The sequence below is a fragment of the Microtus oregoni genome, unplaced genomic scaffold, assembly GCF_018167655.1.
Source record: "Microtus oregoni isolate MIOR12 unplaced genomic scaffold, Mior012 000004F_ref0000308, whole genome shotgun sequence".
Lineage (NCBI taxonomy): Eukaryota > Metazoa > Chordata > Mammalia > Rodentia > Cricetidae > Microtus > Microtus oregoni.
The window spans coordinates 65,079,905-65,102,751 of NW_024543063.1; the positions used below are offsets into that span (position 1 = coordinate 65,079,905).

Genomic DNA, 22,847 nt, shown 5'->3' on the forward strand with positions numbered 1-22,847 from the left:
TGCCAGTCCTAAGGTGCGCCATCATGAATGATGGCTGCAGGGTCCCCTGCCTAGCGCTGCCTGTCACTGTGCCTCCTCCTCCGCCCTTCTGCTCCTGCTTCTCTGGGGCTGCTGGCAAGCAGCTTCCTCACTCTAGGCAGCTTCCTGCTCCTGGCACTGCTCCTGGCAAAGGATGGCACGCCAGACGGGAGAGAGACGTTACCCAAAGCATACTTCCTGATTTAAAGAGTCTCACTCCACCCCACCCCGCCTCAGCTGCCAATTTTAGTAAAATGCCGATCCAGCTGCAGAGCTTCCACACCATCTTAGGACGTCTCCGCTCGGCTGTCTCTGTGGAGTGTGGAAGGAAATCAGCTCCCAGTACCAGCTTCCTAGGTATGGCCTTCTGTGCTGGCCAGCATGGAGGCTGGCTTTTTTTTTTTTTTTTTTTTTTTTGTGCGGGGAATCTTGGGCTATTTGACAACTTCGAGAAGCTGTTGACAGGATCCTTCATCACTTAAGAGGTGAACAAGAGACCAGAAGTCAGTCACATAGAAGGCAGATTGGGTTTGTCAGGGTGGAGGAACAGAAGCTGAGACCGGACAAGAAGGAATAGAGGCTGGAGGCTGGCTGCGAGCTAAAACGAAACACAGTGATTGCCTTGAAATGGCAAAGGCATGTGTGTGTTTTCTCTGGTCCCCGGGACTCAAGCAGGGATCACAGGGAAATGGCAATCAGTTTACAGAAGGAAAACAACACATTCCCTGTAGGGTTCTTTCTTCTTCAAATGTCTAACTTATCATTTTTAAATGATTTCAAATTCACAGAAAGGTGGAAAGAATAATGATAAGAAATTTCAGCTATACCCAGACAAAATAACAAGCTGCGGGGATGACTTTAATATTCTCTGCATGCATTATTTATTAGCACCGTCTGTGACCTCCAGACCCCTGTGCCCGAGCTCTGGGCTTCAACTGCAGGTGTGCGGCTTGACTCTTACTATTTTTATTGACACATTTGAAAGTCTCAGATAATTTGCTGCACTTCCTCTGATTGCTTATTTCTCAGGAACGTGGATTCTTATATAACCAGAATCATCAAAAGGATAAGTATCTTCAACCATTCAGCAATCAAAAGCAGGACATTGGACTTTAACTTTTAACACTGCTGCACAACCCACGCAAGCTTCTCCGGTTGTTCCGTTCATGGCATTTAATTTGTTTTTTTTTTTCTTGTTCAGCATAACACACAGGACTGTTGTTCATTGCTTTTAGCTGTCCTGTCTTTGGTTTCCTCTAAAGCAGGAACATTTCTTTGTCTTCTATGATGCTAAGGTTCTCAAGAGCTCAGGCTATTTTGCAGGGAGCTCCTGTGTGCCTGGGCTTCCCTTTAGATGAGATTATACATTTTCTACACAAATGCAACGTGAGGGCTGTGTTGAGCGATGACTGGAGCCTGTGGCCAGGCTGGCTGAAGCATGTTGTCTTGGCCAGGGGGAGGCTCGCACACAGAGGCTCTTTGCTGTGCCGAGTCTTCTTGGTTCTTTCATTTTCTAGATCCTGTAATTCTCCTGAGATCCCTTGTCTTCTTTACCTGATTTGCTCTCCTCCCTCTGAGCCGGTCGCAGTGAGCAGGGAGTGGACGTGGAAAAGGCCCCCAGCTAGAGAGAGGCCATGGAGGTAGCAGGTCAGGGGCCCCAGTGTGATTATCACTCATGCTATGGCAGTAGCTAGGGCGTGGCCGCAGGAGCAAGACTGAGAACAGCGACTGAACCAGGCCCGGGGCTCTGCGTCCCTCGATGGTTGCAGCTGAATCACATTTAGGCTGAAGAGACCAAGGTGAGAGGCTTGCAGCGAAGGCAGAAAAGTCAGGAGAGGGCTACAGAGATGGAGCCTTCAGTAGAGAAGGCTGAGAAAGGATTTCTGACAAGCACCGGGGAAGCTTTGTAGGAAAAACTTCCTGTGACCTTTGCTCAGGGGCCCTGACACCCTCGACTGTCTGCAGAGTAGGGACAGGTCTCAGACCTTTAACAGTGGTCAGCTCGCTAACTCGCTTGCTCAGACTGTTAGGTTTCCTTTGTCTTGTTCCTTACCGCCCCACCCTGCTTATGGCATGTGCTACTCACATAGGCTGATATGAGGGCCTTGCTCATTTGCCCTTTGTTGTAAATGGTAACACACCGTGTTGGTAGTATACAGTTTTTCAAGCCGTTTTCCTGACTGTGCGTGTTGAAGACAGGGCAAACAGTTGCTAGACACATTCTTGGGGACGTCTCTAAAGCATGTTTTCATGAGATTCCATTGTCTGTGGGCTGTTTGCTGCTGTGTGTGCTTTATGTTTGTATTCTGGTCTTCATACCAATAAGCATGAAAGAAGGAAGAAAACAGAGGCCGGAGAGAATCTGAGAGGGGAGTGAAAACGAGCTTGCAAACTTTGGGCTACTTTATGCGCAATTGCTTAAGCATGGAGACCGCATCATCTGCCATGTGCCTGCCTGATTGCTCTCTATGTTGATAAGAGAATCTTGAACTTGACCAGATGATGACACATTGATTTATAAATTATTGGCACAACTTACTTCCTCACCAACAGGATTTAAGAGTGGCTGTGCTCTTTAGCTGTGCTAACACCTACAACTTCCAGGCTTTATAATATTACCTATTTGAAGAATCCGAGGGAGAGGTTATTGTGGTTTGATGACATCACTGCGACTTAGATAGAGGCCGAGCATGTTTTCCTGTGGGTTTAAAAAAGCATTGTTGTTTTGTTGTGACAGGCTCTTACTGTTAAACTCACTCCCGACTTGTCCTCTCGGTGCTGGGACCGCAGCTGTGTGCCACCACACCCGGCTTCGTGTGCTCCGTGAGCTCCTCTGTCAATTGCTTAGCTACTTCTTTTGTTTAACTTCCAAATTGAGTATTTATTCATTATTGGTCTATTGAAAACTGTTATAGATTGCACACACTAATTCTTTACAGTTAAAGGATTGTATTTACATCAGTACGTTGATTAATATTTTATTTAAGAATACCTTCTGATTGACAAGTTTTTTTATATGATTTTTGTCTTAGTAAGGGTTTATTTTGCTGTGATGAAATACCAAGAGAAAAGGCAGCCTTGTGGGGAAAGGGTTTACTTAAACTTTTGCCTCCACAACACAGTCCATCGTGAAGGGAAATCAATACAGGAACTCACCCCAGGAACCTGGAGGCAGGAACTGAAGCCGGGGCTGTGGAGGAACAAGGTGCACTGCATTGTTCTGCATGACTTGCTCATCTCATTTTCTTATATATCCAGGAACACCAGCCCAGGGATGACACTGCTCACAGCGAGCTGGGTTCTCCCACATCAATCATTAATTAAAGAAAAATGCACCGCGGACTTGCCTGCAAGCAGAATGATGGAGGCCTTTGCTCAACTGCGATTCTTCTTTGCAGATATTCTAGCTTGTATCAAGGAAATGCCTATCCGAATAATGAGATGTGTTTCTTGGAAGCAGCAGAAAGGTGGACACTGGTTTCTAATCCAATCTGCTAGTCTGTGTCTTTTTATTGGGGATATGAGGTTATTAATGTAGAGTGTTGTTAATGAACGGTATTCGTTGATTCCTGCTAATTTGTTGCTGTGATGTGGATTTTGATGATTTACTGTTCTGTGATTATTATTTTCTTAGTCAACATCTTTGGACTAAATTGTTCCGTCTAGTGTCTTCTTAGACCTGGACTGATAGAAATTAGTTAGACATTTTATTGTGCAATGTTTTTCTTTCCTCAATAGTTGTGATTGACGGTTTTGCTGGATATAGTAGTATGGGCTGGCATTGGTGGTCTTTTTTTCCTTTTCTTTAGGTATATTGTATTTTTACAAGGCTTTTTAAATTGTTTTATTGAGCTATATATTTTTCTCTGCTCCCTTCCCTTCTTCTCCCCTTCCCTTCTACTCTCTCCCATGGTCCCCAAACTCACAATTTAATCAGGAGATCCTGTTTTTTTTTTTTTTCTGCTTTCCATGTAGATTAGATCCTGTATACCTCTCTTAGGTGTTTAGGTTCTCTGGGATTGTGAAGTGTAGAAACTGGTTTTTCTTTGCTTCATGTCTAAAAGCCACTAATGAGTGAGTACATATGATATTTGTCTTTCTGGGTCTGGGATACCTCACTCAAAATGATGTTTTCTAGCTCCATCCATTTGCCTGCAAATTTCAAGATGTCATTTTTTTTTTCTGCTATGTAGACTCAATTGTGTAAATGTACCACATTTTCCTTATCCATTCTTTGGTCGAGGGGCATTTAGGTTGTTTCTAGGTTCTGGCTATGACAAACAATGCTGCTATGAACATAGTTGAGCACATGTCCTTGTGGTATGATTGAGTATCCTTTGGATATATACCCAAAAGTGATATTACTGGGTCTTGAGGAGGGTTGTTTCCTAATTTTCTGAGAAATCGCCACACTGACATCCAAAGGGGTTGTACCAGCTTACATTCCCACCAGCAATGCAGGAGTATTTCCCTTTACCCCGCATCCTCTCTAGCATAAGTTGTTATCCGTGTTTTTGATCTTGGCCATTTTTACAGGTGTAAGATGGAATCTCAGAGTTGTTTTGATCTGCATTTCTCTGATGGCTAAACTGATTGACAAGTTTGAGATTTCAGTGTGGTGGCCTTAGTCAAGACTTTAATTTTGCTTTTAAATTTGCTTTAAGAAACACGTCCCTCGCCGGGCGATGGTGGCACACGCCTTTAATCCCAGCACTCGGGAGGCAGAGGCAGGCGGATCTCTGTGAGTTCGAGACCAGCCTGGTCTACAGAGTGAGTTCCAGGACAGACTCCAAAGCCACAGAGAAACCCTGTCTCGAAAAACCAAAAAAAAAAAAGAAAGAAACACGTCCCTCTCCAAAGCCCGTTCGTGTCTTTCTCTATACTTATGCCTTCTCACTGGGGTTTTCCTTTCTGAGCCACTTTGCCTATGTCTTTGTTTATATCAGTGGTACTTCTGACTTAGGGCGTGGCAGGAACCTCTAACACTGAGTGCTAGGTCCAGTTCTTTGCTGATGTTGTTACTTTTACTGTGAGATAGGGTTGTGCTAAGTTGACCAGGGAGGACTTGAATCTATGATCCCTCTACCCCCACCCTCTGAATAGCTGTGCTTGCAGGCATTTGCCGCCACGAGTAGTTATACCTTCACATTTAAAACATGTCTCTTGTAGACAGCATGTCATTGAATCTTGTTTTTCTACTGTCTGACAATCTCTGTTTTGAAACGTTGAAATGCTTAGCTCATGTATATCTAATGTAATTATTACTGATTCAGTTTAAGTCCATTAGCTTGCTTTTTGTCTTCCATTTATTTCTTATGGTTGCTGTTGTTTTGTTTTTAACATTTTTCTATTCCTTAATGTCTGCTTTTTAGGCGTTTGTGGGATCTTCTGCTATTTAGTGTTCTCTCCTCCCCCGGCCCCAGTTTCTTAGCTCACCCTTACTTTGGTGTCTTTTTCTAGAACGTATGCTGTCCTGTGATTTGTAGTATAATGGTCCTGTTGTGTGCTCGTTTCTTCTTTCTTTGAGGGGAGCATTTCTGTTTCAGCCTTCTCAGGTACTTGTCACTCTCAATCCCAGCTGACACGTATGCACCAAATAGGTAGCGTATACAGGGCGGGGCTAAGGGTTAAAGTAGGGCTGTTAGCGAGAAAGACATGAAATCCCCAGTCATTTGTGTAGAAAGAAAATTTTCTCAGCCAAGGAGAGGTGTGATTTGAGCCTCAGAGTCTGAACAGGAACTGGGCAAGTGAAGGAGGGGCCAGCTTGCTCCAGCTGTGTGCGTGAAGACCCAGCAACAGCAGGAGGGATTGGCATTCTGTTCAGGGGACATTAATACATTAAGCCTGGCTGGAGAGGAGTGTGAGATTGTATTTATGGAGAGAGCAGGGCCCACATCAGTAAAAGGATTAGCAACTTTGGAAATTTCTATTTTCTGATTGAATTAGGATTCTAGAGCTGTGTCTGTGGTATTCTGGTCATTAATATTCATTAACCGAATGAAAAGACTTTGAGCAGATCTACTGCACATAAAACATGTGCCTCTCCCATCCGGTTTCATGTTTCAGCTTCTACTTGGGAAGATTCTTCCTGTTTCAATAAAGGAGTTTTTGTTTTCGGATTTTGTTGGGAGGGGAGAGAAAGGCATCTCGTTCCAGAGGCATGCCTCTTGTAATATAGGACGTGCAAGGAGTTTTCCCAAGGATCCCCGGGGAAGAGGAGCAAGCTCCAGTTTCCCCAAGTTTGGATCTGCCACAGATGAGACTACCATCCTCAGAGTAAGGAAGTCCTTCCCTTTTCCTAGCCTCAGTTTCCTCTTCATGATAGTGAGGGATCTGAGTCCACGTAAGGGCTGCTTCCAGCGTGGACCGTTCTGTGGTTTATCAGTCATCAATGCCTCAATGAGAATTGTTTTCATCCCTCTTGCTAACCGTGAGAACTTCCAGAGAGAACTCACAGGAAACTGAGCCCTGTGTATACATAACAATATGGATATGACCTCTACTAAAGAGAGACAGAAATCATTTCAACACAGCCTAGCAATAAAGGAACATTATTCTTGTACCTGGGGAGAGGGGTGCCATGGTAACTCAGGCAAGCATAGGGGTAGGCCCCAGAAAAGGACCGGACCTTAAAATAAGAAGAACCTGCTGTGGGAACGCCACAAATGGGGCCGTAGATCTGTAGGCCAGGCAGACAGAATAATTTCTCTTGCCCTGGGTTCTGGGTTTTTACTGATGGCACTGGCTATGGAATCTATGGAAACACGGACTTGCCAAGTCGCGGCTGGTCCTGAGGCGTGGCCTTGATGAAGTTCTTTTGCCCACTGGGTGGAGGGAATGTGGATGTATGAGCTCCTGGAAGGATCTGGACAAATGAAGGTACACATGTGTGACAGAAGTCACCCACACTGAAAAGGAAAAGCCATATATATGTATTTTTTTTTTTTTGAGGCTGCCTTGCTGGGCTGAGAACCAGCCTTGCCTATGGGTTGACCCTTACTGAAACTTCACAGGAGAATCTATGGCTCCCAGCTAACTCAAGATGGGAACAGAAGAGGAATGAGATACTCTTACTCAAAATGTAAGTTAAGGGGCATTAGTAGTCGAGCCACAGTCCTTTCTAGATATTGAGACTAGTGGGTAAAAGCACATCCGAGGCTCAAAGCAAGCGAAGAGGTCTGGGCCCAACAGTGATTTTTGGCTCTACCCTCAATATCCCCATTTCTCAGTATACTTTCTCCATCTTTGTCTGCAGAGTGAAACGGTCCCAAAGCCAAGAGTCTAGGGCTCCCGAACGCCATCAGGATGGTGGGTGAAGGCCCCTACCTCATCTCAGACCTGGATCGGCGAGGCCAGCGGAGATCCTTTTCTGAGAGATATGATCCCAGCCTGAAAACCATGATCCCAGTGCGGCCCCGTGCAAGGTGAGGCAGGAGGGGGACGGAGGTGGGCAGGGCCCCAGGGGTCCCAGCCTCTGCTTTCCATGTGCCCTCCACGTCTGTGCCCTCCACATCTGTCCTTTATTTACCCAGTCAGCCACACGTCTGCTCACTTCTGGGTCACTAACTTCTTGCCTCTTCCTGTGGTTGGAGGGATGAAGACAGACCATGTTAGAGGAGCTTTTCCTGTGCTGAGATGGCCTACAAAGTTTATAAACTTTTCATTCAGTTTTATCTTTGCCCTTCCTTCTTTCTTTCCTTCCTTCCTTCCTTCCTTCCTTCCTCCCTCCCTCCCTCCCTCCCTCCCTCCTCCCTCCCTCCTCCTTCCTTCCTTCCTTCCTTCCTTCCTTCCCTTCCTTTCTTCCCTCCCTTTCTCCCTCCCTCTTTCCTTCCTTCCTTTCTTCCCTTGTGAGTTGCCATCTGGGTGCTGGGAATTGAACCCGAGTCCTCTGGATGAGCCGAGGTGCTCTTAACCGCTAAGCCATCTCTCCAGTCCCTCTGTCGCCATCTCTAGCTGATGGGAAGACTACTGGAAGAGATTAAATCACTTGCCTGAAGTTCAACAGGCAGCCTTCATTTTTTCCCCTTTAAAAAATTTAAATTTAATTTTCTTTATTATTGTTATTGCATCTCAACTGCAGTTTCTGTTTCCCCTCCATCCTCTCTTCCCAGTCCCTCCCACACACTGTCTCTCTGCCTTCTCCATCCACTCCTCTGTTTATCTTCAGAAAAGGGCAGGCCTCCCATGGAAATCAACCAAACACGGCATATCAAGTTGCAGTAAGACTAGTCACCTCCCCTTGTATTAAGGCTGGACAAAGCAAGTATGAGGAATAGGGTTTCAAAAGCCAGCAAGAGTCAGAGTCCTTGCCCTAACTGTTAGGAGTTCCATAAGTGGACTAAGCTATACATCTGTAACATTTATGCAGAGGGCCTAGGTCAGTAGTACTGTTTGAAGTCAGGGATTGTGATACCTCCAGAAGTTCTTTTATTGTATAGGATCGTTTTGGCTATCTGGTTTTTTTTTTTTTTTTTTTTTTTTTTTTTGCTTTTCCATGTGAAGCTGAGTGCCGTTCTTTCGAGGTCTTTGCAGAATTTTGCTGGGATTTTGCTGGGCATTGTGTTGAATCTGTTGTGTCAGGAACTTTTTTAGTTTTGACAATTTTCATTGACCACTGTATTTATTTCTTTTATTTTATCTTCTACACCTGAGATTTTTCTCCTCCATCTCTTGTATCCTGTTGGTTATGTTTGCATTTGTAGTTCCTGTTCACTTACCTTGATTTTCCATCTCCAGACTTCCCTCAGTTTGTCCTTTCTTTATTGCGTCTATTTCCATTTTCAGGGCTTGAACGATTTTATTCATTTCCTTCACCTGTTAGTGTTTTTTTTCTAGATTTCTCTAAGTGATTTGTACATTTCTTCTGTAAGGGCCTCTACCATCTTCCTAAGCTTGGATTTAAGGTCCTTTTCTTGTACTTCATCTGTGTTGAAATATCCAGGGCTCACTATATCAGGATGGTTCGGCTCTGGTGGTACCATATTGTCCTTTGTGATATTGTGTTCTTACACTGGCCACTAGTCTTCTGGGTTTGGGGTTGTTATAGGATTAGGAGCCAGTTTCTGAGTTTATCTTTGTTGGATGAATTTTCCTCCCTTGCTTTCTGTTTCCTCTCTGGTCTGAGTGACTTGTAGTTTTGGTGACCTGCAGGTCTTTAGCTCCAGTAGCCTCTCCACTGGAGTTTTGTCAGCCTGTGTGACCTCTAAGGTTTTGAATGCTCACATTGCCTCTGGGGTTCTGGAGTTCTGGGAACTGGCATGGCCTCTGGAGTGCTGGATAGTGGTGTGGCCTCTAGGGTTCCAAGTACCTGGGCTTTCTGGTTTCCTAGTAATGGTGTGGGCTGCAGAGTGGGAATCTTCTATTGGTGTTGTGGGCTGGGATATGGAACCCAGGGTAGAGACTGCTGCTGGAGACTGGGTTTTCTAGTACAGATGGGGCCTCAGGTAGAATAGTAGTCTTCTGTTGTGGGCCAGAATATTGATATTTTTTATTTTTATTTATTTAACATAATTTCTTTATTGATTCTTTGGTAATTTCATATCATGCACTCTAATTCTGCTCACTTCCTGGTCCCCCCATGTCCTCCCTTTAACCCTGCAGTGTCCCCTCAAAAGAAATTTAAAAAAAATTTTTTTAGATTTATTTATTTATTATGTATACAACATTCTGTCTCCATGTATGCCCACACACCAGAGGAGGGAGCCAGATCTCATTACAGATGGTTGTGAGCCACCATGTGGTTGCTGGGAATTGAACTCAGGACCTCTGGAAGAGCAAGCAGCCAGTGCTCTTAACCTCTGAGCCATCTCTCCAGCCCTCAAAAGAAATTTTTAAAAAAGCAAAACAAACAAATCAACAAAAGCAAGAACAACTCAAACGAAAACAAAAACCATCAATCTCTTCATTTCTCCTTCTTTCCTGCTTCTCCAACGCCTCTTCATTTATCCTGGTGGCATTGGGAGTGGTGTGCCACATAGTACACCCTTTTGTCCAGTCACCTTTATGAGCAATGCTCATTGCAATGAGTCCCTGGTCTGGTTCAAGGCCCCTGGTTTCTGGTGCACCATCATCACTGAGTCCTCACCTGAAATCTTATGGAATAACCTGTGGCCTCCCTGAGTCATGGAGGCCATGTTAGTATTGTTCCACAGAACCAGTCCCTTCAGGAGCTCCAGCAGGTCCTAGATGGGGTAGATGTTAGGGTGGGTCAACCCCAGGCCTGGCTGTGGGCCTGGGTGGTTGCCTAGCTGGTCAGCCCTGGCCACTGGAGCCACCCACCTCAGGTGAGGGGTAGAGCCAGCTCTCCTATGCCCATGCCATCATGGTTGGTTCTCTGTCATCTGTGGGGTGGGACCATCTCTCCACAGAGTAGGGATCAGCTTTCCCATGAAGGTCAGGGCCAACTCTCTTGCGATGGTGTCCAGCGAGAGGCATGACCAGCTTTCTCTGGGCCAGTGAAGGGTGGGGCCTGTTCAGTATGTCCCTCTGATTTCATCATGCATGGTTCCTATGGCCCCTGAGGTGACAAGGGCCACAGACATCAACACAGCCCTCAGCTGCAGCTAGACTATGGATCTAGACATGAATGGCCTTTGGTAGCAATTTGGCTGTAATGGCATCCCTGGCTCGAGGTGGAAGCACTGGCCACTCAGGTTTTGATGGCTCTGGCAGCCCAGCCTTTATTCTTAGCAAACTGCCCCACCAGACAGCAGATGAAAGCCTTTTTTACAGCTTACAATTATATGGGTAACTCATAAACTAACGCAACCTGGGCTGAGAGATGGTTTGGGTAGGGTCATCTGGTCTTGACCAGGTTTACTCAGGCATCTGGTGGGCAAGGTGCCTGTGTTTATGAGGGGTGACCAACAGTTGGTTAACTGGGACAATAGAGACAACTGGGCCATGAGGTCACTCAGCCTCCAGTGGACTTCCAAGAGAATGGGCAGATGTAGCTGGACCTTTGCGGTAGGACCACCAGCTCCCCAGTAATGACACAGAGACTTATTAATTATAAAAGCTAGGGCATAGCTTAGGCTTGTTACTAACTAGCTCTTACAACTTAAATTAACCCATATCTTTTAATCTATGTATTGCCATGTGACTCATGGCTTTACCTGTCCTCCAGCATGTCTTGCTCCCTCTGCATCTCCTGGTGACCCAGCATCCCTGTGTCTGGAGGTCCTACCTATACCCCTATCTATCTAATGGGCATTTAGCTTCTTATTAAACCAATAAGAAGGTGCCTTGGCAAAGACACATCTTCACAGTGTACAAAATGACTATTCCACAACAAGTAGATGCAGGCAGGGCACCTTCAGACTCTTATTGAGACCAGCACACTACTTTTGCCGTATTCTGTCCACCAAAGTGAGCTGCAGGGCGTCTCAGATTCTGGGCAAGGGAAGTAGACTCCACCTTTTGCTGACATGAGCTGCAAGAGCACACCGAGGATCAGAGAGCCAGGGAGTGGGTCATTTTTAAACTCTAGGATAGTCTCAGGTAGCCTGACTTCCGAGCACACATGCCCAGTAGTTTGGTATATTTTATATATCATTAACTACAACACTAGAAATTGCTGCCTTTTCTGAGTACAGAGGTTCAAGTGACATCTCTCGGGCTTGCAGCATGTCTCAAATTTTATTTAGTTTTGACCCCCCCCCACAACACTCCATTTGACCATATTTATTCTACATATTTTTCATTTTTTATTGTGTGAGTAGTATACCCTGGTCACCAACATGACATTGCTGTGTGTGAAGCTGGAGAGACATACAGGGGCTCCCCACTCCTGGGTATTCCCACCCAAAAAATGTGAGGAAGGCCTAAGAAGATGAGGACAGTGATGGAAATGCTCACTTCAACAGCATGTTGGTTAAAACTGGAACAATCAGTGTGGACCCCATGCAGGATGACGTGCAAATTAACGCAACATTCTGTAGTTTTTGACATCTAATCTAATAAGTGTATTAAAAATTATAACCAAAAGTAGTAAAATAGTTAGGTAGTGTTCAGTTTGGGCACGGTTACCTTTGATTTCAGGATAATATAGTTAAATGTATGCGACTCAAGTTTGAATATTGGCTGGCCTGCATCTTTCTACAGCTTTCACCATCTGTTCTCCTGAGCTGGGGTAAGCTAGACCAAGAACTACCCAAAGGGTTGATGAATGCAAGCCCCAGGGTCCACACATGACTGTGATGGGTATTAGAGCGGTGAGCCCAGGCACCCAGGAACACGAGAATACCATTTGCTCTAGGTTGGCACCCAATCCCGTGGATGATGCTGGCCTGCTGTCCTTTGCCACGTTTTCCTGGCTCACACCTGTGATGATTCAGAGTTACAAGCACACGCTGACTGTGGACACCCTGCCCCCACTCTCACCATATGACGCATCTGACATCAACGCCAAGAGGTACGAGGGTCCCTAAGGGGTGGCATAAGAAGCAAGGGGTCCCAAGGGTTCTGTGTCTCCTGTGGAAACTGACACCTTCTCAGTAGCTGCTCACTGAGATGTGAGCTGAACTGCCTGCACTTCTTGGCCCGGTCTCTGGGGAAAGTGTGGCTGGGTAGAAAGGACACAGGGGACCAGAGTGTGAGGCTGGGGGCTGTAGGAGCAGCACTGTGGACAGTTAGTTGGGGGCTTGCTTTACTCTGTGATGTTTGGAGCTCACCTTGGGTGCTGCACACAGCTCTAGGCATCATTTCTGGCTTTATTTTTTTTAAAAATATCATTGTATATCTGTGTTACAAACTGCCCATATTAGCCAATTTTGACTTGTGAAAATGTACCGCTGGTCCAAACTAATTGATTTAGTTGTAGTTTAGTAATGTTTAAGCAGCACAACTATTCTACACCATATTCCTGTTCCCCTACCAGCGGCCGACACCATTAACATGCTGGTACCCTGCTCAGATTGTTTTCTACTCTGCAACCAGAACCTGTTCTGCCATTGTTTGCAGAAAATGCCTCGTTTGCTTTCCCACACACAGGCCATGATGTTTTTTGTTTGTTTATTTGTTTGTTTGTTTTGTTTTTGTGAGACAGGCTCTTACTGTGTAGTCTTGGCTGGCTTAGGACTCACTCTGTAGATTAGGCTGACCTAGAACTCAAAAAGCTTCACTTGCCTCTGCCTTCCAAGTGGTGGGATTAAAGGCATGCGCCACCATGCCCAGTCCAGGCAATGCTTTCTATGTTGAAGTTAAAACATAGAATCTGAGGGTGGAGAGATGGCTCAGTGTTTAAGAACACCGAGACCCAGGATTGGATTCCCAGCACCCAGAACTATCTATAACTGTATGGGATCCAATTCCCTCTTCAGGTGTGCAGCTATATAGGTAACCAAACACCCACATACATAAAATAAATAAATCTCTTAAAAAATTTAACATGCTGTGTGGCTGCCACCTTGCCCTTTTCAGGTGAAAATTTATAAAGACTTGTTCACGTCTGCACGAAGACACCGATCTCCTTCATTCTTTGCTTTTTATGTGCATGAGAGTTTGGCCTGTATGTATGTATCGGGACCACACATGTGCTTGCTGCCAGAGAGGTCAGAAGGGAGTGTCATATCCCCTGGAAGTGGGGTTACAAACTGTTGTGAGCTGCCATATGGATGCTGAGGAGCAAACCCGAGTCCTCTGCAAGAGCCACAGGTGCCCTTAGCTACAACCATCTCTCCAGAGCCAGGCTTCAGTCGCTCTGATACTTGCACTGAAACTGGTGCTGAGGACCTGGAATGTCTTGACCAAGGCAAGGTCCTCAAAACTGCTACCTTTCTTTGTCCTGGAGATTGCCCTAACTTTGGCCACATGGTCCAAAGTACGACACATCCTCGAATATATAATAAAGGGGATGAGCGCAAGTTTCGTCTCGAAGTTGCTTCTAGGGGAAGAATTGCCCTGCCCATCATCCCTTCCCTGAAGGAATCTCAGCTGCTGATACTTTCTCTACAGTCTTGAGGAGGTTTCTAGAGAGCTCTGAGGGGCCATGCCAGTTTCTGTGTGCTGCTGGATTGTCCTTCCAGCTTTCCAGCTAGTGTTTCCCATTAGGGATTTTTTTTTTTTTTTAAATCGTTTCCTGCCCAGCGTCAACTGCTGCTTTTTTCTCAGCCGATTTCACTCAGGCTGGGAGATTAAGCACCAAATAAATTCTGACTGCTCAATGATGTGTCCAGCTTCACCCCAGGCCTCTCTTCTAGAATCTGAATTCCGTAGGTCCAGCATCAGCAGCACTTGGAGGCCTCACGAATTTCAATATCTAAAGTGCAGGGTATTTCATTTGGGTTTGTATGGATGTAGCATTTTCTTTGCCTATGGGTTGAACGGGTCTTCACACACGCTAGGCAAGTGTAAAGTTGCGGTCTTGACCCTCAGCCCCAACCTCATGATACTCTCTCCTCTCCCCCTCTCCATTCTCATAGTCGCTAAGACTGGGAAACTGGGTTCTACCCTTGGTTCCCATGCTCCTTTCCTCCCACATCTAATCTGCCAGCAAGTCCTGTTGTCATCCCCTAGCAACCTGTCCTTGAATCCTCCCCCCTTAACTTGTCAGCACTGTGTCTCTGGCCTGATGCCCCTCATGTCCTGTGTGATTTTTTTTCTTTTGCTGTTAGTACCCACAGCCAATCACACTGCCAGCCACCAAGTAATCTGTCAAATATGCCCATTATTTCACCACATTGACCTAAAGACCTGCAGATGCTTTCCTTGCATTTAGAGCATGGTGCCACCTAAGTGCCTCCTGAGACCCGTGAAGCCCCATAAGCGTCTGCTCGGCTGGGTCTCCTAGCATCCTTTGCTCATGTGCCATAGACCTGTTGTGTGGGACTCCTTTCAAAACTTTGAAACGGACAGTCCTTTTTGTTTCCTTGAGACAAGGTCCTGCTACATAGCCTAGTCTGGTTTAAAACTTCAAATTCTCCTACCTCAGGTTCCAGAGTACTTGGATTATAGGTATGTAACACTGTACCTTGCTAAAAGGTCAGTTTTTTCCCAAGGAGGACTTTTAACTCTCTATGGCTACCATCTTCTTCATTATGAGGTAGCCACAGACTAAGATGGGAAAGACCTGGGTGGTGCCTAGTGCAGATATTATCGGAAGCTCTGTCTGGGCATCGCCCCCTTCCTCTATCCACTCTTTACCTGTCTTGAGGAAGGAGAAAGAGAATGAAGGAAGGCTGCGTGCCCAAAGACACCAGGTACCAGGACGAGGGCTGTGCCATGCACCTTCGCAAGTGTTTGCCCATCAAAGCAGTCCCAGGTGATAGGCGACATGGCCTGCCCATCCTTTCCCCTTTCCCTTTCTTTCATTGCAGATTTCAGATCCTTTGGGATGAAGAAATAGAGAGGGTGGGGCCGGAGCAGGCCTCTCTGGGCCGTGTGGTCTGGAAATTCCAGAGGACCCGGGTGCTGATGGATGTCGTGGCCAACATCTTGTGTATCATCATGGCAGCTTTAGGGCCGGTGAGTCGGGCTGGCTCTTCTGAACTGTCTCCCAGGTCCCCAGCTGGGGGAAAGCATGTCCTTAGTCACTCTCTGAGAGCTGGTGGCTTTAGTGCCTTGCCTTTATCTCTGTGTTCCTTGGGGGCGAGTTTTCATAAAGCCAGTTCCTTGTCAAGTGCAGCCAGCACCACTTTCAGTAATGAAAAAGTCTGCCTGTAAAGTCAGCTTGCTGGCATTCAAGGCTCCCGTGTGGGGCTCCATCCAGCGGCGCTCCCTTCTCTCCACCGCACTATTTTACAGACAGTTCTCATTCACCAAATCCTTCAGCATATCACCAGCATTTCCTCCGGACACATCGGTATTGGCATCTGCTTGTGTCTGGCCCTTTTCACCACCGAGTTTACCAAAGTCCTCTTCTGGGCCCTTGCCTGGGCCATAAATTACCGCACAGCGATCCGGTTGAAGGTGGCCCTCTCCACGCTGGTTTTCGAAAACCTGCTGTCTTTCAAGACCTTGACGCACATCTCTGCAGGTGAGGTAAGCGGGGCTGGAACGGGCATACACTGCTCCTGTTCCTGTGAGTGTGTGGGCTGTGCTGCCTGGATGGAGTACCTGCCTCCTTTTCGCCTGTTCATATCCTGCCTGTCACCTGCCCAAGTGAGGCGGTGGAGACTCAAAGCACCAGAGGATGTCAGACAGAGGAGGGCTCGCGTCTGAGCTGCAGAACTTGGAAAGCTGGCGCAGAGGTCAAGGGTGAGACCATTCAACCCCTTTGATCACAGTGAGGACCATAAAACTTTATAGAACACACTATAGGAATTTGGGAAAACTGCCGGACAAGCTAAGGAGAGTGCATGCCTGTAATCCCAGTACTCAGGAGATGGAGGAAGAGGCTATTAGTGAGAACTTGTTTCTTTCTGGAAAAAATATTCCAATTATGTAAGATCTCTGGTGCCAAAGATATACTATAGAACCATGTGCACTGTCCTTCAGAGTTGACATTTTCTCAAGCCCTTAATCTTTAGTAATGAAATCCTTGCTGCTTACTCAAGAAAAACTCCCTAGTCAAGGAAACTCCACGTGGTATTTGGAGAAAGGACTTGCTTCTCTTTCCCAGTTTCTCCTTGAGAGTATTCAAACCATCTTATGTCAACTACGAGTAGATTGCGTATGGAATGAAACCCAGGCTGGGGACAGGGCTCAGCAGAATGCTGTACAGAGCTCTGGGTTCCATCGCCAGAACCACGCAGACCAGGTGTGGTGGTTTGTGCCAGCAACTCCAGCAGTTAGAAGGTGGAGGCAGGAGGATCAGAAATTCAAGGTCATGCTGAGCTGCACTGCAAATCTGAGGTCGGCCTGGGATACACAAGACCCTGTTTTCATAAAATAAAATAAAAGGATTTATCTCACTTTATTTAAAAGGAGTTTAGAAGAAGGCAATTCAGGGATGGGGGGATGGTTTGCAACCCTTCATCATTTTCTTGTTGCTTGTCTCTCCTAATGGCTCAGGATGGTTGCAAGAAATCCAGCCACACCAACCTTTTCAGAAGGTCAGCAGGAGGGAGAGAAAAACACAAACAACGTGTCTTCCTTTAAAATCTCTTCCCCAGGTCCCATTCTATTCTTTGGCTCACCCGTCACTTTTCAACCCCACAGTCACATGGCCACACTCTGCACAAAGGAGGCAGAAAGGTCTGTTCCTCCCTCCCTTTTTCCTCCCCTCCCTTCCCTTCATCTCTCTCCCTTTTCTTCCTTGACTGTTTGGAGACACGGTCTCACTATGGAGTCCAAGCTGGCCCTGACTCAAGATCCTCCCAGGTGTTGGAATCACGTGCATGGGCCACCATACCCATAAGGGAGTAGTCTTTTAGTTGGGCATGTTGGCACCTCGAGTAAAGCAGAACTGTGTTAATCAAGATATAAATAGGGCCCAGTGTGCTACCGAACCCCATCGTATCTCTTTGTAGTTCTCCTCTTTGGGATCTTCAGTTCTAAGAAACTGGCCATCCGAAGTCATGGCAGAGTGAGACCACACAACTCATCTCATTGGTCCTTTGATGTGCCCCACCTCCTTCTAGCTTCCAGAAGGGTCCCAAGCCTGAACCTATGTACTTTCTTTCTAGGTGCTCAATATACTATCAAGTGATAGTTATTCCTTGTTTGAGGCTGCCTTGTTTTGTCCCTTGCCAGCCACCATCCCCATCTTAATGGTCGTTTGTGCGGTGTATGCCTTTTTCATTCTGGGGTCCACAGCTCTGGTCGGGATATGCGTGTATATCATATTCATCCCCGTCCAGGTAAGTCAGGGTTGCGCAGTGTAAAATACTTGGCATTTGTAATTGGCCTGCACGCTTTTGCTGAGTGGAGGGCTTCATTTCTGCAACACGCACCCAAAGCCCAAACCTTTGAGCACAGGTGTTCATCTTCGGCTGGCTCTGTGTCATTCTCTAAGAACTTGAATTTGAGTGCCCTGGGGGAGGAGGGATGCTCGTGTCGTTTGCCAAAGTTCCCATTCTCCTGCCCTTCATTCTATCATGTGGCAGACGCCCAGTGGTTTCCTCCAGGCCAAGGCAACTGCCACAGGGCAGAGGCAGGACCAGCCTGAGCCTCCCAGCCAAGGCCCCTTAGAGCTTGGCTTGGCGCTATCCTCTGATCCCTGCATTTTTAGGCCAACTGCAATTCAGCAGTTCTCCCTGAACACAGTTGCTTGTACCTTGATTTCAGATGTTTATGGCCAAGCTCAATTCAGCTTTCCGAAGATCCGCAATTTCAGTGACGGACAAGCGAGTTCAGACGATGAATGAGTTTCTAACCTGCATCAAGCTGATTAAAATGTACGCCTGGGAGAAATCATTTATAAACACGATTCACGGTAAGATGAGCAGCTGCTTCGCAAAGCACTTACATGGGTAGAATGTGCTCTTTTAAGGGGTTCCTAAGGCTCTGCGGGACCAGGCATTGCAGCCGGGGGCAGGGGCAGGGCGCTGAAGGTACTCTTGTAGGTCAGAGGATTATTTTCAAGGATTGTAGCAATTTTTTAATAGATCCAGACATCTGTTCTAATGAACCCAAGGGTGAGTAGCATATGGTTTCACGTTTTCTAGGGCACAGAAAGTGTAGTGTTGGCCAGTTGCCCTTAAAAAATAATCCACAAACATTTTGGAGCGGTAAAGGAGCTGTGTCAGGCTATTTCCTTGACTTAGAAGATGTTTACACACACACACACACACACACACACACCACACACCACACCACACACCACACAAATCACACACCACACGCAAATATACACACACTACACCCTTCACACACCACACTCATATACACACATACCACACACATCACACAAATCACACACCACATACAAATATACACAACTACACCCCTCACACACCACACTCACATACACACATACACAAATTACCACATACACACACCACAATACACCCCCACTCCACACACAAATTACACATCACACACAAATATACACACACTACACCCCTCACATACCATACTCACATACATACCACACACACATACACACATTACCACATACACACACAGCACATACACCCCCCCCACATGACACACACACACACACACACACACACACACACACACACACACCATCTCTCCTTGATCCCAGTGACTTTTTGTCCTTAAATGGCCCTCTGACACAGTGTTTCTTGAGCAGCTATGAGGATGCATTTGTAGACTTTTTTTTCCAGGTGATATTAAGTTTTTTCAGACAAATCTAAATGTAAACTTTCCCTCCCCAGCATTGTTTTACTTAGGGCAGAGCTGGGGAGAGTCTATGCCCTTCTTCCCTTCCTCCTGTCACTCAGTCCCACCCCAAGCCAGGCTGGAGAACCCACTGGCAGGGCTCCCCAGAGGGCACTGGAGAGCTGCAGGGTTTATGGCCTTTGCCTCAAGCAGTTTCCCTCCCCATACTCCAAAGACCCAGGGACTCCAGATCTCTTCTAACGGAAGCATAGCTTTTCTGGCTCTCAGATAGAACCCAGGATTCTCCCTTCCCTGTAGACCCTGGAGGTCCATGGAAGGTCAGACAGGCTCCCCTAAGGTGGGGACAGGGGTAGCCCCTCAGGAGAGTTAGCAGGGGCTAGAAGGTCTCTTGAGTGAAGCTCACACAGGGTGGGGCTGTCCAGGCCTGCCGCTTCTGCTCTCACACCCCCTCCTGCATGTATACTTTGCTTTGAAGCCGATGCCCTACAGGCTTGTCCCTCACAAGTGTCCTTCCCTAACTGACACGGACCCCCAAAATACCCAGCTCCGAGATGCACTGGACCCCTTGAGAAGGGCGGCCAGGCTGTAGCAGGCAATTCCCAACCTTCTCTGTGAGGAGGCAGGAGGCTCTCCCGGCTATCCTTCAGCAGCTGCACGGGTTGTACCACTAAGTGGACCCCTTGACTGCGGGGACAATTACAGAGTTGCCGATGTGACTTCAGGTGGGGTCACTCCAGGACCAGAGTCACTGCTCCTGTCAGCTCTAGGATCTGCCCTCATGTCTAGGCATCAGCGTAAAATTGGGGTGAAGCTGTACTTGTGTTTGGGGGATTGGTTCTGGAAAACCTGCTTTGGCCCGCATAGTGGTGCAGGCCTATACTTTAGTTCTTAGGAGACGAGGCAGGAGGATTGCAAGGCCTGTCGTGGCTTGGACTGCACAGTGAGACATTGGGTCCCTTCACCCTGAGCAAAACAAAACAAAACAACCCCCAGAGATAATGTCAAATAAACAAACCTTGCCCCTAAGACAGGAGAAAACCTGTCCCTCATTGATGCAGATCCCCTGGCTGGAACACCAGCCACTCAATAGCCCTTCTTTGAAGGTGCAGAAATATTTCCTTCACACTCTAAATTTAATTCAATTTCATTTCATTTCACTTCATTCTGATTCCATTGGACTTAATTCAACGTAACCCACTTCAGTGTAGCTCAAGTCAGAGTGGATCAAATTCCTACCATTTGCAGACCCCTGGAGCTGCCCAAATGGCTGGGAAAGGTTCAGGGGGAAGTGCAGAGTTTAGCTCGAAAATAGCCCCTATGTTTGTTGGCTCCAGACATACCCAGAACCCATCTGCTTCTCTCCATCCCATGACTGTCCTGGGCCAAGCCAGTCTCCCCTCAGAGGTCATGCAGAAGCAGCAGCAGCAGCAGCAGCCCACCTCTTGCCCCCAGCAGCCACTCAGAAGCCACCCAGCAGCTACCTCTCACTTCCCAGCAGCCACCTCTCACTTCCCAGAAGCCACCCTTCTTCCTCCAGAGTGACATTTTAAAGTACCAGTCACTGCCTCTCCCCTGCTAAAATTCCTTAATTTCTTCACTCACCCAGAGCATTCAAATTTAGATCCTTCTATTGAAATCCAACTCCTTCCTTGGCTCTGTAGGTCTGGCATCTGGGGACCTCATTTTCCCGTTACGTTACCTTTGGTGACTTTACTCCAGTCATGAGGACCTCTGTTTGTCTCAGGAGCATCACGCCATACTCCTTCATGTTTCAAGCTCCTTGCCCTGCTGTTTCCTCTGTTAGGTGTTCCTTTAGGCTTTGTGTTTACCTTGGGTCTCCCCTTAATTGCTGGCTTCCAAAGACCACCTGGACCAGGGTTCCAAAGCATGTTCACACCCTGCCAGTGTCCCTTTATCATCACTTAGCTCTGGCTATTTCTTTCTGGCCACCCAACACACTTTGGTTTTATTATCACCGTTGTTTTCCTTTTACAATAGTGTTTTAGGGCTGCCCAACCCATGCTGGCCTCCACGCCCAGATCCTTTTACCTCAGCTTCCCAAATGGTGGAATTGCACGCACTTACTTCTATTTTTCCTTATTGCCCATCTTCCTCACTGGGAGAAGGCTGTGACTCTGCTTCCTCTGTGTCCCCAGCCCAAGGCATAGCACCTGTCGTATAGTAGACACCAAATGCAACTCCCAGAATGGTTGAAAATATGGTTGACAGACCATTCTGTAAGGTAAAGTGGGCAGAGTACCGCCAATGACCCGAGAGAAGCTTGGCAGTGAAGGCTGATGGGAAGCCCCCTGGTAGAAATCAAGGTACGGACGCTGTGGGTTCTTGAGGTGAAAGGCTCCTGAACAGTAGAGCCCCGGATTCAATACTGAAATGGAAAACAACTTCCCCTGCTGAGCAGGTCCTGTTGTGTCCAGAACTGGCTTCTCCTTGTCCTAGTAGTTAGAAGAACTTGGGACCTGGTGAGGTAAGGGCAATACGCGGCGGCCACAGCGCTTGTGTGAAAGTGATTTTGCCTAGCATTAGGTTGATTCCTATAAAACCCAGGGGAGTAGTGCAGAGTCCTGGGACACCTGGCAGGGGCCCCACTTTGGATGTCTCTAGGCAACTAGAGGTGCCTGTGACTCTGCAATACTTACAGACATCCTTTTTTAACTCCTTCCCTGCATCTAAACTTAGGGAGCTAGCATATAAAAATTCAACCATGGAGTCTGGACAGTTGAAGAGCAAGCCACGTGAGGCTCCCTGGGCCCAGACAGAACTTTCCATTCTTCATGCTCTACACTCTTGCTCTGGGCTCAGCTATGCTCACTCTTATCATGTGTAGTCCTGGTCTGATCCCTGTAGACATCTGGTTTATGGCTCAGTCTGTGGAGGAAGGGATCTCAGAAACCACCAGCTTGCAGGAGCGCTGAGAGCCTGCTGCTGCTGGGTTTATGTCCTGGGGTTTTGACATTTTACATTTCACCCTCATTTGGAGGAGAATCAGGCAAAAATAATTTGTGTCTTTTCATTGTATTGTTAACTATTCTATTGCTGCTAAGGCAGATCTTAGGAGAGATAATTTAACTAGGAACTTGTTTACAAGTTTCAAAGTGTTAGTCCACGGTCGTTATGGCAGGGAGAATCATGGCAGGTAGGCAGGTATGGTGCTGGGGCAGTAGCTGAGAGTTTACATCCTGATCTGTGGGCAGCAGGGAGGGGATGGACAAGACTGGGCCTGGCATGGATTTTTGAAACCTCAGAGCCAACCTGCAGTGACACACCTGCTTCAATAAGGCCCCCATCTACTCCAGCGAGGCCACACCTCCTAATCCTTCTCAAACTGTTCCACTAACTGGGACCAAGCATTCAACCATACACACGTATAGGGGCCTTTCTCATTCAAGCCTGCATATGTATCTTTCTTTTTGCTTGTGCGCGCGCGTGTGTTTGTGTATGTAGTTTGCAGTATGTATGCATGCTTCTATATGTATGAGTGCATGTATGTGGAAGCCTGAAGCTGACATTTGGTGATGTCTTCCTTGATCTCTCTTCACCATATCCGTAGAGGCAGGGTCTCACACTGAACCTGGAACCTACTATCCTGGCTAGTCTAGCTAACCAGCTTGTTCCAGAGACCCACT

The 22,847-nt window shown here is 46.9% G+C and overlaps 1 protein-coding gene across 2 annotated transcripts in view; it reads left to right on the forward strand.

Annotated features, from left to right (window-relative positions):
* The first annotated feature begins 285 nt into the window (after positions 1-285).
* Positions 286-22,847, forward strand: part of Abcc12 (ATP binding cassette subfamily C member 12) — a 71,998-nt gene continuing 49,436 nt past the window's right edge. The window contains exons 1-8 of one of the 2 annotated variants that reach the window (XM_041650163.1): positions 286-375; positions 6,970-7,099; positions 7,274-7,442; positions 12,275-12,430; positions 15,333-15,480; positions 15,760-15,996; positions 17,583-17,756; positions 18,184-18,331. In XM_041650163.1, the coding sequence (XP_041506097.1) occupies positions 7,324-7,442; positions 12,275-12,430; positions 15,333-15,480; positions 15,760-15,996; positions 17,583-17,756; positions 18,184-18,331 (982 nt within the window). In that variant the 5' untranslated portion in view covers positions 286-375; positions 6,970-7,099; positions 7,274-7,323. Of the gene's footprint in view, positions 376-6,969; positions 7,100-7,273; positions 7,443-12,274; positions 12,431-15,332; positions 15,481-15,759; positions 15,997-17,582; positions 17,757-18,183; positions 18,332-22,847 lie in introns of those variants that run through there. The other variant, XM_041650162.1, reaches the window with a different exon arrangement.